This window comes from Thermobia domestica, chromosome 18 (assembly GCF_964235325.1).
Source record: "Thermobia domestica chromosome 18, izTheDome1.hap1.1, whole genome shotgun sequence".
Taxonomy (NCBI): Eukaryota; Metazoa; Arthropoda; class Insecta; order Zygentoma; family Lepismatidae; genus Thermobia; species Thermobia domestica.
Genome location: NC_137471.1, coordinates 146,313,871 through 146,330,259, shown reverse-complemented (window position 1 = coordinate 146,330,259; position 16,389 = coordinate 146,313,871). Strand labels below are relative to the sequence as shown.

The following is a 16,389-nucleotide window of genomic DNA, read 5'->3' as shown; positions in this document are numbered from 1 at the left end:
GTTAATCCACACAAAAGAAAAACCTCACACGTGCCAAGAGTGTGGTTTGGCATTTACTCAACGTTCATATTTGCCTACACACATGTCAATTCACACAGCAGAAAAACCTCACACGTGCCAAGAGTGTGGTACGGCATTTACTCGACGTTCACATTTGGCTACACACATGTTAATTCACAAAGAAGAAAAACATCACCTGTGTCAAGAGTGCGGTAAGGCATTTAATGATCGCTCGACATTGGCTACACACATGTTAATGCACACAGGTGAAAAACCTTACACGTGCTAAGAGTGTGGTGAGGCATTTAATCGACGATCGATTTTGGCTACACACATGTTAGTCCGCATAGTTGGAAAACCTAAAATAGCTGACATTCTTCTCTTGTAGTTATCAGTGACTGATAAATCGTTAGGCGAGTTAGAATGGAATCTCCTTTTTAATGGAGGATATTTTTCCTTCTCTGATAACTTACTACAAGGATGCTGGTGACCAGAACGCCATCCAGTTTCACAACACCCTAATTTCAAGACATCGGAAGTACGAACAAAACTCCCGAGGCAAATTTTTCAAAACAACTGTTACATGCATACCCACTTAATGGCTTGATGAGTCAAATAGTAATACCCTAAAACAAGTTTCAATGCTTATATTCATAATTTCTTTGCTTTTGTCTTTGAAATAAGTTTATATTTAATTTGTTCATAGAATTACATTGTGATTTTGCTTAAACATAATATTGTGTCATTTTCTTTTTTAACAGTACTTTTGTGGAAGCTTCCTATTCGGACAGTTCTGAAGATTCTCCTGGACCATCAGACTGTGTTGAGGCCACAAATATATCAGAAGATACTACTGTGAAAGTTTCCTGTGAAACTGTCACCAATGACGAAACGCGTGATGATGTAATTAGAGTTCCTCAAACACACAATAAAAAGCGAACGTATAAACAAATTCAATAGTAAAGTATCTTAAAAATAGCCGGCCGTGCACACCAGAACATGAAGAACAGATTGTGAAAAGGATTACAAACATGATAGTAACAAATCTACTCCCAATTTCATTTATTGAAGGGAAAGGGTTTCGGGAGTTAATGTCCTTTCTTGAACCAGATTATAGCGTACCGTCTAGGCGGACACTATGGAGACGCTTGCAGCTTTTTTTAATTCTGAACTGAAAGAGCAAGTACAACAGAGGCTACAAAAAGCAGAAGTAGTTGCTTTAACGACAGATTTATGGACGTCTTGAGCGACAGGTTCTTACATTACAGTGACATGTCATGCTCTGTATACGAATTTCTGTACAGAAGATTTTGTTCTCAAGACAATTGAACTAGAAGAACGACATACAACTGAAAATGTAGCTAATGCTATTAAACTGTGTATAGAGGAATGGTGCATCAAAGACAAAGTAGTTGCATTAGTTCACGACAATGCATCGAATATGATTAATGCTGGACGTTTGTTGCCGGTTTACAAGGTATCATGTTTGGCACATACATTGCAGCGATCCATACTCACCAGTTTAGAGAAAAGCGAGGTAACAAATATAATTTCAATCTGTAGCAAAGTGGTAGGGCACTTCAAACATAGCACCACTGCTTCAGTCGCGCTTGAAAAGAAACAAGAAATTCTGAAGTTATCAAACGATAGCCTTATTCAATATACAAAGACTAACTGGAATAGTGTATATTCGATGATCGAACGGTTGCTGGAACAAAGAGAAGCAATAATTGCAGTGTTCTCTGATAGAAATGTCACTAAACATTAACTGAAGACAAGTGGCAAATGATGGAAGATATCGTTCGAGTACTGAAGCCACTACAAATGGCTACAACAGTTATGTGTGATCAAAAGTGTTCCATTTCTTTTGATTTACCATTAGGCTATGGTCTTATTTCTAACCACCTGTCGGAATGTTCTTCAGATTCTGAAATTGTTAAGAACTTGAAATCTTCAATATCAGTTGACATAGGAAAGCGTCTTAAGCTCGATGCATTATCCGATTCTGAATCGTCAGATTTTTTTGTCAAATAGTGTTCTGAAATGTTACCTCTTAGCAACATTCTTGGACCCAAAGTACAAATCATTATCATTCCTGAATTTTAAAATGCAAACAAAGATCCATAGATTGGTTCATGATATGCTCGTAGAATCTGAAGGATCAGAAGATGATTTATCACAGCAATCGTCCGGTGGGTCATCAGCATTAGACTATTTGCTTGGAATATTTCCATCGTGTTCAAAAAGTCCTAATGTAACAAATGAACTTACTCTTTATAAAACAGATCAGTGTCTTTCGCAAAGTGGCAACAGCCTTGAATGTTGGAAACTTAACGAACATCGGCTTCAAAAATTAGCATGTCTTGCTAAAAAATTCACGTTGATTCCAGCAAATTCAGTTGAATCTGAACGAGTATTTTCACTTGCTAGTAATATTGTTACTGCCAGTAGATCTAGACTTCTCCCTGAAAATGCAGATATATTAATATTTTTGAACAAAAATCTAAAAGCTCTCGCTTGCAAACCGCAATAGGTTAGCACAAGCTGCACTGGTGAACTAAATTTTAAATTAAAAAGCGCTTAAAATGCAATATGCAAACACGATTTCACAATCAAACTCAACTCGTAAAACTTATATTTAGTGAAAGTTTGATAGTTTTTCTTAAGCTATATCAATCAATACCATTTTGTTTCCTTTCGGCATATTTTCTTATGTTTCTTTTCTTGTTTTGAATTCACTAGTGTTTATCTAATAAAAGTCGTTGTCCTTAGGGTTTATTTTATGTAGGTTTAGTTACTGGCGATGAAATTAACGTGAATATAACCAGAAAATAAAAAGGATGTACGTTTATTTGCAAACAAAAGCTTTAAAATATTGTATTGTGCAAGTTCCGTCAACAATCCAGTTAAACCTCACCAAAAAATAAATAAATAAAAAGATACGGTGAGTTTCCCTAAATGTGAGGTAAACTTTTAAGGTTACACACATGTAATTTGAACCTCTCATTTAAAATAAATAAATACGTATTTCAGCGTTCTTTGATTTTAGCTACGTAGAAGGGATTAAAAAAGACAGAATGGTTCGCTAAGATATCCTCCATACGTGGTGTTGTGGAGCCATTTGCTAGTACCTTCATACTTCTTTATGCGTTTAAATTTGCTGCTCGTATTATCTCTTACCCTACATGCTCTTAAACAAGTAGAAAGAAAGTACAAAATAAATTACAAAACTATTTAGAAGCTTCAAAACCGGTTTTATTTGTCTGCAAATTATGGAGTTTTGTGTTGAAAGATACAAGAGTTGTATTATTTTGTTTTTAAATGTTTATATATACTGTTGGTACACTTTAGAAGTTTATTATTAAGATATATACGTAATAGATATATACTTCAATTCAAACTTTGTACATCTAGAATCAAAGCAAGGTAAAAGAACACGCGTTGACATTGACAAAATTTGTGAACTCCAAATACATCAAGTTTCTAGAACTCGAAATACATCAAGTTCCTTCATTACAAAGAAATGAAGTTTGTATTTCATTTTATGAAAAAGTTTCTTTCTAAATATTAATGATGTGCTATGTAAGTAGTTATTTTATTTTCAAAAAATACTTCACACAGAAAAAAATACACTATAAGAAATTGATAATTATACACAAGTAGTGTCCAGCAACCAGATTTCCTAATAAATTTTAGTCACCCACGAAGATACAATATGAAGCTCTGTAAGTCATTTTTAGACCACTGAGCTTTTGTTCTAAAAATGCACTTATAATGAAAACAAGAACTGCTTCTTTACATATACAAATGTTTTTGTTTGCATTCAAATTTATGATCACAAGCCTGGGAATGTCATTATTTGAAATAATGTATAAATTACATAAATTTGCCAAAATTCAGCAAAAGAGAAACCTGAAATATATCTCACAGATTCATGGATATATCATACCTTTATTCTTCTTAACGACATTAGATCAAAAATAGCAAAAGCGTCTCTCCTCTGTTACAAGTTTCAATAACAATATAACATTACGAATATTACTCTTATTGTAATATTATTACAATATTAGTTTTGGTTCAATTCTCTGTTCCTTCTCGTCACTGGAAAAAAGCACACTACACACTAGACAGAAGACGCAGTGAAAGGCACATCTTCTTCATTCGGTCTTCGGGAAGTATCAGTGTTGCAAACCAGAAAATTCAAAAGCAGCAAGTAGAGAGAAGAAAAGTAGAACAATTAAAAGTAAAAGGAAAATTAAAGAAAAGTATAGCTATTGAAGTATCTGCTTATTCCACCTTGGTGTTTTTTGACTTGTGTGTCTGAGATGAAAATATATTGATATAATTGTTTCCTAATCGCTAAAATATGACATTCATTAGGGTCGATTGCACCATTCTCTGATAAAGATAAATTATCGGAATGATCCAACCTTGTCGCGGTAGTAGATCTCATCTTACACAAAATTATTTGCGACCAGTGCGACATGACACACATGACCTTGCGACCAGTGTTACCTTATCTGACGATTAAAAGATATCAGGATAGTGTAGAATTGGCCCTATAATGTGCAAATGTTCGAATGGTGTGAAATTATCAAAAATAGTTTGTAACTGTCAAGCTAATTTATGTTTGAAATAACGGGCGAACCAAAAGTTTGGGCACGGTAGAGTAACTGGAGAAGAACACTTCTAATCAAAAATACGCAAAAAAAAAAAGTATTCAATATGTTTCAAGAAGCTATCCGATTATATCAAACGCAACACTCTACCTCCACCTTCTGGAAGGGAGTGGAGGGCATTGATTTTTCAAATGGAAACTCCAATATTTTATTGAAGATTCGGAGACTACATTGCAAATATTGTAAGGTATATTCAAACTTTCTCGTCGATGTGTGATATCGCGCTGCAATCGGCGAAATTAGATACTCCCCTCTCCGTTCATGAGCTTGATATTAGCTCCGACCATCTGTACACGGTGCAGTATTTTGGGAAATACGCGTCGGATCAACAAAGTTATTCAATGGTACCAAACACGATACCGCACCCTACCGCTAAGTGGGGTTAGCTGAGACATTTGAAATGGAAGTTTTTATTTCTTATTGCAGAGTCGGATTCTGCGCACAAACCTGTATAAGATTTAGTCGAAACATCGTTGTCGCTGTGTGACGTGGCGCCTTAATGGCGAAATCAGGAGAACTTCCTATATGAATTTTAATTAACTTCAATGCTGTGGACATTGTGAAATAAGTATATATGCGACCAAAAAACAAAATAAAATGTGTGACTATTGGGTTTGTTAGGGTGTTTATCGTTCCTTTTCCGCAGTGGGACGCGAGAGAGTGGGCCTACAGTTGAAAGTGAGATCCGAACCTCTATTAGGTTTAGGAACCGAGATGTTCCCCATGAACAATTGCCGAGGAAGATCGCCTGACCATCGTCGGTTATTGGGTGGCAGCAGCGAAAAGGGTGAGCTAGTGCTGGTTCAAAAGCGGCTGCCTATTTGTCGGCTTGGCAGCGGACACCGTCACGGCCCCGCCGCTGTTCAGGAACGGCAGCTATGAGACAGACGGTTGTCTTCGGCCCAGCAGTGGCAGGACATCGTCCCCCGAAGCGACGGCATCATGAAGATTTTCGCCATCGTTTCGGCTGACTTGTACGAGTAGTCTCACGATACTGCTCGCGGTCTCGCATAGTTTTAGATAGTTGATATTATCGAATTCTTTCTTTTCTTCTTCTTGTTATTATTATTATTATAGCATGTTATATTATCTGCTAGTAGTAGTAGTAGTAGTATCAGTAGTAATAGGAATTATAGCATTAGTTGTAGTAGTAATAGTACTTGAACTAGTAGCAGCTGTAGTAGTAGTAATAAATCTACCATTAGTAGTAATAGTTGTAGTAGTAGTAGTTTTGTAGTAGTACTAATAGCAGTAGTAATGGTAGTAGAAGTAGTCTGTTGTAGTATTTTTCTTTTTCTTTTTAATCCTTTCATCCTTTAATTTTTAAATGTCTATAACGTGTCATCAACAAATTGATCACATCGGACCTTAGACAAGATTTGATTATGCCGTCAAATATAATTTCAAAACTACAGGAGTTACTATTAAAGAGCATTGTGTGAACAGAGTGCACATTTCAATACGTATGTATGGCACCACCTTAATTTCGAGGCATGGAGGGCTCTTAAGTAGGTTGATCGTCCTTTTGTTCGGGATAGACCTGATGAAGATTATAAGCGTAACCTGTAATTTCCGCATTATAGTGGAGTATTTGTACAAGAAGTGATACCTGTGTGTGTGTGTGTGTGTGTGTGTGTGTGTGTGTGTATGTGCGTATTCATTTCATTATTGTTTTCTCTTCTCACATGCAATGTATGGATGTGTGAATTATAACACGTTTAGTGACACATGACATGGGATTGCAACATTGGGATGCATTGCTCGTTCGTTCATTCACACGCTAAAGCGACGTTCACTTGAACGATTCGTTTATAAGTGGCAGGTCCTTAACGGTGACGGAACTGTTAGTAACAATTGTCGGTCTAACAGCAAAATGTTTTTCTTTTTTATCCCAAACAGATAATTCACTTTCGCCGATTATAGCGCCATATTATGCATCGACGGAAAAGTGTTGATGAAAACTTACATAACTTGGGCCGCAGAAACCAAATCTGCAATCAAAAATTGGGGTTTCCATTTGAAATTGAAATTTCAAAGTTGACCCCACCCCAGCCGCAGAGGGTGGGTCTAGAAATTCAAGTTTGATTTCGCCAGATAGTTTTTTAATATTACTAAACATGTGTTTTTTTGTTTTTAGATTCAAAGTTAAGTTCTTGAGTTATTCCACCGTGTCTAGACTTTTGATTCATTCTCTCTATATATATAAACTAACTGCGTTTTAAGTTGAAGTACTCTGAAAATATTGAAATCTTTTAGGCACCACCCGAATTGTCTCGTTCCTGTCGACCCTAGAGAGGAATAGGACAGACCGAAATGATATTCAGAAATAAAGCAAAGTGGCGAGAAATACAGTATATTATATTGCTATACTGAAAGTGATTAAACAACATTGTGTACTACGCTATCATCCTTCTAAATATTTCAGTTTGAGAATAAGAATAATAGTTCTGCCAATAAAGGTAAGCAGTCATCTTACCACTTTCCTGTGTGACAATAATTTTGCTTTTTTTTATTAAATCCAAAAATAGGGTTAAAGCCGAAAATTAAAATTAAAAAGAAAAGAAAATACGCCAACAAAGCAATGCACACGTTATCGTAGTCGAGTTCGACTTTTCTGGGACAGTATACAGCGAATATGAAATTAATTGAATTACAAGAGGACAAGAATAATCTCTCTTCGAAAGGTTACTGTTTAATGGATGTTATATGCATAAAGGTTAAGGCAAAACGAACACGAGGACTGCACACGTACTGTTACTTTACCCATGACAGGATAAGTTAATTTCTGAACTATATTTTGAAGCTCAACCGAACTAGTATCTGCTGTTTACGAGAAACAAATTTGGAACATCCTTCTTTGTTACGCATCCTTTTCACTTCGCATCCACTGCTCTAAACATTTTAGACAATTCCTACATAATACACTACACACTTTTTGATGTAAAATTTAAGAAGTATATTATTATTGTTTTCAACATTCACATTAATGTTTTCCCATTTTATTTCGTTCATTGATAGATCTACATCACTAACAGAATTAGTAAAGGATATATGAACACAGTATTCTCGAGAGAAAATACTATCTTTGATTGAGGACTCTGAATTTGTATCAACCTTCCTATTACTTGTTGTAAATGAATTCTAATACCGACATCTCTTTCGCTTTAGCTTTGCAGCCTTCGGATAAGGATGGATATTCTGAGTGGTTACTAACGTAGAGGAAGATATTGCTACAAAATATAACAAACGTAGTTTCTTGGATAGCTAATGTAAGCGAGCTTTCAGGCAGAAGCTCTGATGACCCATTGTCCATACCCTCAGATGTGCCAGCAATATTCCGTGCGGTAAGGTTGTCTATAATTTTCGTTGGTGAGACGGTGCGTTTCTGTTCAACGAGGGATTTGGACGGTCATTTACTGAAGATATCAGGTATTAGTCTTCTGTAAAAGGAACACTGTTGAAAGGGTATTTTACAGCCTTTTTTTTAAATTCAGATACGATATTCTATTGTGTCGTAGCACAGGGGTATACCCGTCCTATAAACTCATCAATAGAACGAGGAGAAATAGATTTTTCTTGGATTATTAATCAGCTAGTCATTGTACACCCGACTGTAATGGGTCTTCAGAGGTTCACAAACCGAAACTTCTAACAGTTGCATTTTGTGACCTCAATTCGAAGAAAACGTTCATAAAACGCCTTTTGGTAAGCATTCTCTACTTCAATGATATTTACGTGGTTTCGTGGTGTTAAAGGAGCAATATGATTGGATTTTCTTTCCAATATTTTGAAATTTGGTTAATGTGTTCTAAAAAAACACCAAATATCTCAGCAATCATCCATCCAGTGATCCTTGCTAATGTCAAGCTATGAGGTGGTATTTTCTTCAGGAAGAAATCCTTGTACCCTACTCTCGAATGTAGAAAAACTGGAGGAATGGTATTCCTAACTGCGTTGAAGGTACATAGGACTGTCACTTGTTCAGCACGTTCCGCTCAAGTTACCTGTCCGACTTGTTTCTGTCCTGGCGAAGCTATCACACGTGGCGTTGTGTGTACGGTACGAAATCAAGTTAGATCAGAGTTAAAAGTACACTTCAAAGTGAAGTTACATTTCTCATATGCTAACTTCAAATTGTCCAAAAAGTCTGCTTATTGAAGCTGGTACTTCTTGGTAAACTTTTGATTCCAGAGGTCGCAGTGATAACTGAGGGGGATGCTCCATAAAGCCATTAAGCCAGCCATATCCCGCACTTTTGTGCACAGTTTAAATTCCGGCATATTCTTCTTCAAGGCATTTTCGTATGCGTGAGTCAAAGTTCGTCTGCGCCTCGTTCTAAGCACATAGTTCATCTTACTTGCACTAAGGAGAGTTTCCCACAAAAAGATTTTCTTGAAATATTACAGCATCTCTATTTGAGTCTTCCTTGTACTTTTTAATATGTCTAGCAAAGGCTGATTTCGATATGTTGTGTTCTCTTACTACCTTTCGTATACTCTTCTTTTTCTCTATTACTATCTTTACGGCTTGCAGAATATCACTGTTTGCTGTTTGTATGTAGTCTAGGTTTACCTTCTTCCACTTCGTGGCATTTTTCTGAAACACATGTGAAAAATACTAAATAAATATAGCGTTAGCCAAGCGGAAACACAGGAGTTATAATAAAGCTACCTAATGTTTTCACACTTGTGAGTAGAAAGGAGTGGGACAGTGTCCCAATCCTCCACAATTCATCATGCCGTAATCCTCCCTGTATACCCACTTTTACTACTGTCACTATAAAGCCGCGAACTCTGGTATTACAATCATACAAAAATGTTTTAAATATACTTTCAATACTTAAGTCTCTACTCTTATATTAAACTCTCTACTACCTCTTCATATTGTCAAATATTTTTATAATATACATCTCACATAATAGTTATCAGCGGTGAAGGAAAATTTATCTTTGCTTCTAAAACCTTGTGCACGTTCAGAACCTGGTAGCAATGCTCATTAAATGTTGCCACCAGATCTGCTAGCAACCACTATGACTTAACACAAATCACGAGAGAGATATATCACTGTCCCACATCTCCAACTTTAACACACCTCACACTTTTCCCCTATATTTTTGTTGGCTCCCTGATACGGAATTTTATAAAAATTTCATTATCTGAAAGTGCCAAAGGGGTACATATTTGAGCAAAATTTTACTTTCGGTTTCACAGCGACTTCAGTCTTGTGAAAAAAGTATAAAACAAAGAACTCTATGTTGCTTCAAGACACAAATTACCTATAAAACACCATTTAGAAATAACATCATAAGTGAAATTATAACGTAAAGGTATGGCGCATGTTTGTTTTAGCTAACTTAACGCTCGAGGGTTATGCCTTCCACGGGGGAAAGAGAAATCACGGGTACTGCGAGAAAGGAGTTAGACATGGTCTAAGGGATTTTCAACAATTTATAATAACTTTATGTCATAAAAACGTAAGTAAATAGAACATTACGGTTTTTACAATCGTAATCATAATGACGATGGAGAAAAGAAATTGTACAATGAATGATAGACATCATGATGAAAGTATTTGGATTTACATTTCATCATATTGCGTTGATGAGTGAAATATCTATGAGATGAGCTGCATTTGGACGAGACAAACTATAAGATATTGTAAAATGACGGATATAGGTTATTCTTCTCCCTTGGGGGCTGCTTAAAGCATTAATCAAAGGAAGTGGGAAACTCTGTTAGTGACAAAGGAATTATTGTGTAGAATATGATTGTATGATATTGTGCGGAAGGTGATAGAGAAGATACTTTCTGATTAGCGGAAGATCTTGATGATTCGGTGGTAAGGAATAATGATACATTGTAAAGAGGAGGAAGAGGTAGAATGACTGATGCTGTGAACGATATAAAAATTGATATGGGCGTTGGTGGAATCGGAGAGGAGTGGATGATGAGGACTGAGCATTCCGGACGTATTTGAGGCAAAGTTTTTCTACATGGAACCAAATGTATGGAACAGTCACGCGAGCATAGAGCTCTGGAGCAGAGCTTGGGAGTTTGATGTGGTATACAATTCTGAGTGTGTGATGTTCGAGAACCTTAAGTTTTTGAAAAAACCGGGTAGCTGCCGAAACCTAACGGTATGGCCGTAAGCACAGGTCGAAGAATGACTATATAAGTGCTTAAGAGTAGCTTTCCAGAAATACTCCAGGTTGTGCGAGTAAGTCGTTTTAATAGATTGAGTCGACTATATGCCTTTTTGTTGATGTCCTGGACATAGTATTCCATCTGAGGTATCTATCTATGGTGTGTCTTAAGTATTAACGGTTTTGGAGATTCTAAGACGATTGTCGTTAACAGTGATGGAAGTAGGTGTGAATTACTGTGAAATCTGGAGCGTTTCTTAGGAGGTAGAAATACTATAGTTTTGGGTTTTAGCAGCATTGGATTTCAGTCGCCGTTTATTGCACCACAGAATTAATTATTGGTGTGTATTATTGGTTGTAAGGCGTTGTTTACTTAGTGAATAATACGGCAAATTGCAAGAAAAGTTGTATCATCAGCGTATGGAAATAACTGAATATTTTGTGGGGGAAGGGGCATGTCAACAACATAAAGTAGATATAAAGAGGGTGAAAGTAAAGAGCCTTAGATATGCGTGAGTGCATAAATATTGTTTGATATGACTGTTGATTAATGTATTCGTAAGTACGGTGGCCAAACAAGAAATTGTAAATAAAACGGATATATGCGATTAGAAGGCGAAAATGTAGCAGTTTTGAAAGCAAACCCTAACGCTACACGTCAAAAAATGCTTTCTCTAAATTTAAGAGTACCAGACAGGGTGGCTTGGTGGTATTATACTGCTTATGGATGCAGTTGAGGAGACGGAGAAACTGTCGTTGATGCTAATTTGTGGGCGGGAGCCTGCTTGATGGTGTGGTAAAGATGGTAATGAGACAGATAAATATGAAGTCATTTGAGGATATTTTTTTCCTAGGATTTTGGTGAAGATTCTGTTGAGCTGTATCGGACGGTATTCTTGATTTTAAAAAACAAGAGAAATTTGGATGATTTCTAAGATTGAGCAGTATTGGTGGACTTTGTCATACATGTCGATAGATGTTATTGATTTCAGGGTCATTATAACATTTATGATGTGGTAGAAATGAAGGTAGTGAGTGCTTTGTGAGTAGATATGTTGGGTTGAAGATGAATATGTGGTGAATTGAAGTTGAAATGGTCTACAGGATAATAATTAAAATGCTAAGTCAATGATAGAAGTGTGAAAATCTCCTATAATTAGGAAGCAAAGGTTTTAGCTTCTTGGTCTCTGTGCAATTCCTGATCGTGATGTAAGAGAGGATAAGAGGTTTGGGTAAATTTACCAGCTAATGCATTGAAACGCATGTAATATTACGAAGGGTGTGATATGGCAGAAATTGTGTTTCAAATTTTAATCCATTGTCGTAATTTATATTCTTTAAGATAATTAAACACTGTTCGGTGGAGGGCTCTATGATGCTAAAGAGCTTTGTGGTTGCCAGTGCAAACATATTCTGTATAGATTTGACGTGAGTGTTTAGCTAGAGGAAAGTAGCGCGGAGGAATTTTAGGATGACGAGGTGATATATATACGGTTTGAGAGATGAACTGCTCAGTTGCGAGTTGAATGATTGGTGGTAAAGATTAGAGTGGATTAACCCTTATAATGCCAAGCTTACAATGTTAGGTAAAGTTAGTTATTTTGATCCATTCCTGCTTCTTGTATATATATATATATATATATATATATATATATATATATATATATATATATATATATATATATATATCAAATTTCATTCAGGGAGTTAAAATTTCTGACGTACAATGAAAAGGGCAATGTACCTGATCGTTCTTTATATTACAGTACATATTATACGCAGTATACACTGTCATTGGCGGCTCGTGATTCTTTCAAACAATACTTGAATTATAGTACGGTAACATTAGAAATTTATACATAGAAATACGCTGTCTTTGTTAGGAATAAATTCTGTCACACATTGTATTTTGATTACACCTGACAGTCCTTGCAGAGCGGTTTGCTGGTGCAGTGCGCTTTGAAAGCAAGCATGTGACAGATTACATACATTTGAGGAGTAAAGAATCACGTAGCTTGCGGAATGGTTAATGCAGGAATACCTAAAATATTAGCCCACTACCTCTCTTTGATATTGTAGCATTTCTTTATAAAACATCATCTGGGCCAAATTGATCCAGTCTTGGTATTCGAAGGGTTAAATTAATTTTCAGTAAAAGGAGGATAGGTCGCTGACATTGTATGAGTTTAGTAAGTTTAGTAGCGATCTACATTCCAGAGGATCTAGAATGTAGATGAAAATACTGTGAGCGAAAGATCATGTGATCACTATGTCAGGAGTAGTGTTAGATCAGGAACGGATTGGTTTTGGTAATGGGTGAATGAAGTCTGTAGTGGATGCAGTGATAAAATTGATAAAAGCATTTTTTCCTATGTTATGAAGAGGCTGGAAGTGTGGGAAGAGGAATTTAATATGAACGTGAAGAAAATATTAATGGAAAAGGAATGGCGGTTAGGGTGGAAGTCAAATCAGGAGTAGGAATTGACAAAAATGTGGTAGTAATAGGTGATGTGACGTTGCCGGATGATGAGAAGAAAGTGTTAAGTTTAGGCTATAAGTTTCAAGTGAAAGAACAGAGATTGGACGCAGAAGAGGTTATATACTCGGTAGAGCAAACCATAGTTCAAGTTCAGGACAAGGAGATAAGGGATAAGATAAAGGCTAAGGTGATTGTGGAAAGGAACATAAAGAAGCCAAAGAGGAACTTTTAAAAACACGAGTACAGTGTGTTGAAGGATATAAAGAAACGAAAAGACATATGTTTGCAACAAGCGGACAAAGGTGGTGCCAATGTGGTGATGGAAAACCAATGATACAAAGAAACATTGAATGATATCTGTGATGATACTTACGAGGTGATAGGTGAAAGATCTGTGTGTGAGGAAATTAAAGAAAAAGTTTTAGTATCACTAACAAAAGCAGGTTTTGAAAGAGGTCTTAATAAAGAAAGTAGGATACCGGTAATGAAAGGTTTTCCAAAAGTACATAAGGAGGAGGTAAAACTGAGACCAGTATTAGATTGCCGAGGAAATATATTTGAACCATTGGAGGAGGAGTTAAAGAAGGCTGTAGAAATGTTAAGGAGGCAACAAGACAGTAGCAGTGTGAAAAACACGGTTGAGTTAAGAAGAAGGTTGGAGGAAGTAGGACAGAGCAAAGCTAAAACAATCATTTTAGTGTCGATGTGAAGGCTATGTTTCCAAGTCTAAGAAGAAACAGCATTGTTAAAGTCATCACTGAATTGATGAGGGATAGGAAGATCAATGGTTGGAGTGGAGAAGGACTGAAGGAGGCCCTGAAGACTATATGGAATAACAGTTATTGTGTTATAGGTGATAATTTATTGAAAATCAAGGAAGGACTAAGCATAGGTTCCAGTTTGAGTCCAGTGTTAGCAGAAATTACTACGAACGACTGGGAGAAGAAAGTAAGGATGAAAGGAAGTGACAGATTAGTGTTTTTTGCTAGATATATTGACGACTGCTTGGGGATTTGGAAAGGAACTGTAAGGCAATTGGAAAAGTTTGTAAAGAAATTGAGGATATAGAGAAAGGCATACAACTGGAGATAGAGGTAGAAAAGGAAGAGGCTATAGTTTTCCTTCATATGAGAATAAGGAGGAAACAAGGAGTGATATACACAGAATGGTATCAAAAAAGTTGCGCGTCGGGAAACTATTGCCACGCCCGAAGTGATGTAGATTACTCGACCAAGAGGAATTTCATCATTAACATCGAGAATAGAATTAAGCAAATAACCAGTGAAAGAGAAAAGGCGGAACAGAGTATACAGTCATTCCATAAGCAGGTGGAGAATAATGGATACGATAGAAAGAGGCTAAAATACAGAAGAAGATGGGAGAAGATAAACGAAGAAAAAGAAATAAGCCGAGAAGGAGAGCAAAGTGAAAGAGGAATAGATGAAAGAAGAAAAATGTGGTGGGAGATAGAAAGTTTGGGAGAAGAAACAGAAATCATTAAAAGAATGCTTAAGAAGATGGGGGGCATCTCAACTTACAGAAAAGGGAGCAAGAGGCTTCTGGATGCAATAAGGGAAAAACGAAGGAAGAAGACAGAAGAAGAACAAGGGGTAATGATGGAGAAAAAAGGACTCCTTTATAAAATTCAGTGCGGCGAGTGTGATATGTGTTATATTGGGGAAACTGGAAAGAGACTAAGAGAGCGTATAAGACAACGTAAGGATGACGTTAGGCTAGAAAGGAACAAAAATGCGGTCTACAAACACGTAAGGGCACGGAACATTCAGTTAATTGAAATGAAGTAAAAATTTTAGGCCAGGAAGAAAGAAACATAGTTAGGAAATGGAAGGAGGCACGGTTTATAGAAATGGAGGGTAATAAAGCTATGAACTGGAACTTAGGACTGATCATCGACTAACAGTGGAATAGGTTGTTGAAAAAGCTTAAAGTATAAGATATGAATACACATATCTATTATATTGTGGTATATATATTGATTGTCTCACACGTGTTTATGTATTTATTAGTCCATATTAGTTATCTCTATATACGTGTGTGTATATATGTATATATGTTATAGTATATGTATTTATATATAGATATATATGTGGTTGTATAGTATATGAATATATACTAGGGATAGGCAAAACCGGTTTTTTATAAAAACCGGAAACCGGTTTCTAAAAAATCGAAATCCGACATTTCGGTTTTCTCCAAAAACTGGTTCGATTTTTCGCCAAGACCGGTTTCGGTTTTCTCCAAAACCGGTTCGTTTTTTACGCTGAAACCGGTTTCAGTTTCCATCAAAAATCGGTTCGGTTTTCACCGGGAACGGTTCGGTTTTTCTCCGGAACAGGTTTCGTTTTCTTCAGGAACTATTACGTTTTTCCAAAAACCGGTTCGGCTTTTTCTTCAAGCCCGGTTTCTGTTTTCTCCAAAAACGGTTCGGATTTCTAAAAAAACGGTTCGGATTTAGGCGAAACTGGTCTCAAGTTTCTTCAAACCCAGTTTCGTTTCTCACCAGAGTGGAGTTTCGTTGTTCTCCGTAAACCGGATCCGTTTACAACAAAAGCAGTTTTTTTTAAAAGATATTGATTTTTCAGCTTTTTCTGTGTTCTTCAAGTTATGTTAAAAAGCCATGCCTCAAAAAGGCATGAAGTTTGAAATCAGTGTTACTACGAATAGAATCCAACCCGCGACTACAGATAGACGTTATGTATGCTAGCTTTAGCCTTCGGTTCACTGATCAGGAATATTAATTGCACTACCTAAAATAAATATACAATTAATATATATATATATATATATATATATATATATATATATAAACAATTTAATTTATTAGACAGTACATATTACGTGGATATGTTACTTCAAGTTATCGGGTAAAGAGAAAGATAAAATGCTGTATATGTTGGTTTGAGCTGGCTTCCGCCAGGTAAATCATTTTTTTTTAATATAAGAATGCTTTGCACTTTGAAAAAAATCAAAGTGTAATACAGTATCCATTAATGAACGAACCCTTCTTTAACCAACAAATAAGAGTTGAAATGACGGAGGCAAGTACAGTTGGAACGAAGTTTGACAGA

General features: G+C 36.2%; 1 protein-coding gene across 1 annotated transcript; it reads left to right on the top strand.

The window, feature by feature from the left end:
• Positions 1–14,014: 14,014 nt before the first annotated feature.
• Positions 14,015–14,368, top strand: LOC145675289 (uncharacterized). Its single transcript, XM_081745676.1, has one exon. The coding sequence runs from the start codon at positions 14,015–14,017 to the stop codon at positions 14,366–14,368; it is 354 nt and encodes a 117-aa protein (XP_081601802.1).
• The last annotated feature ends 2,021 nt before the right edge of the window (positions 14,369–16,389 follow it).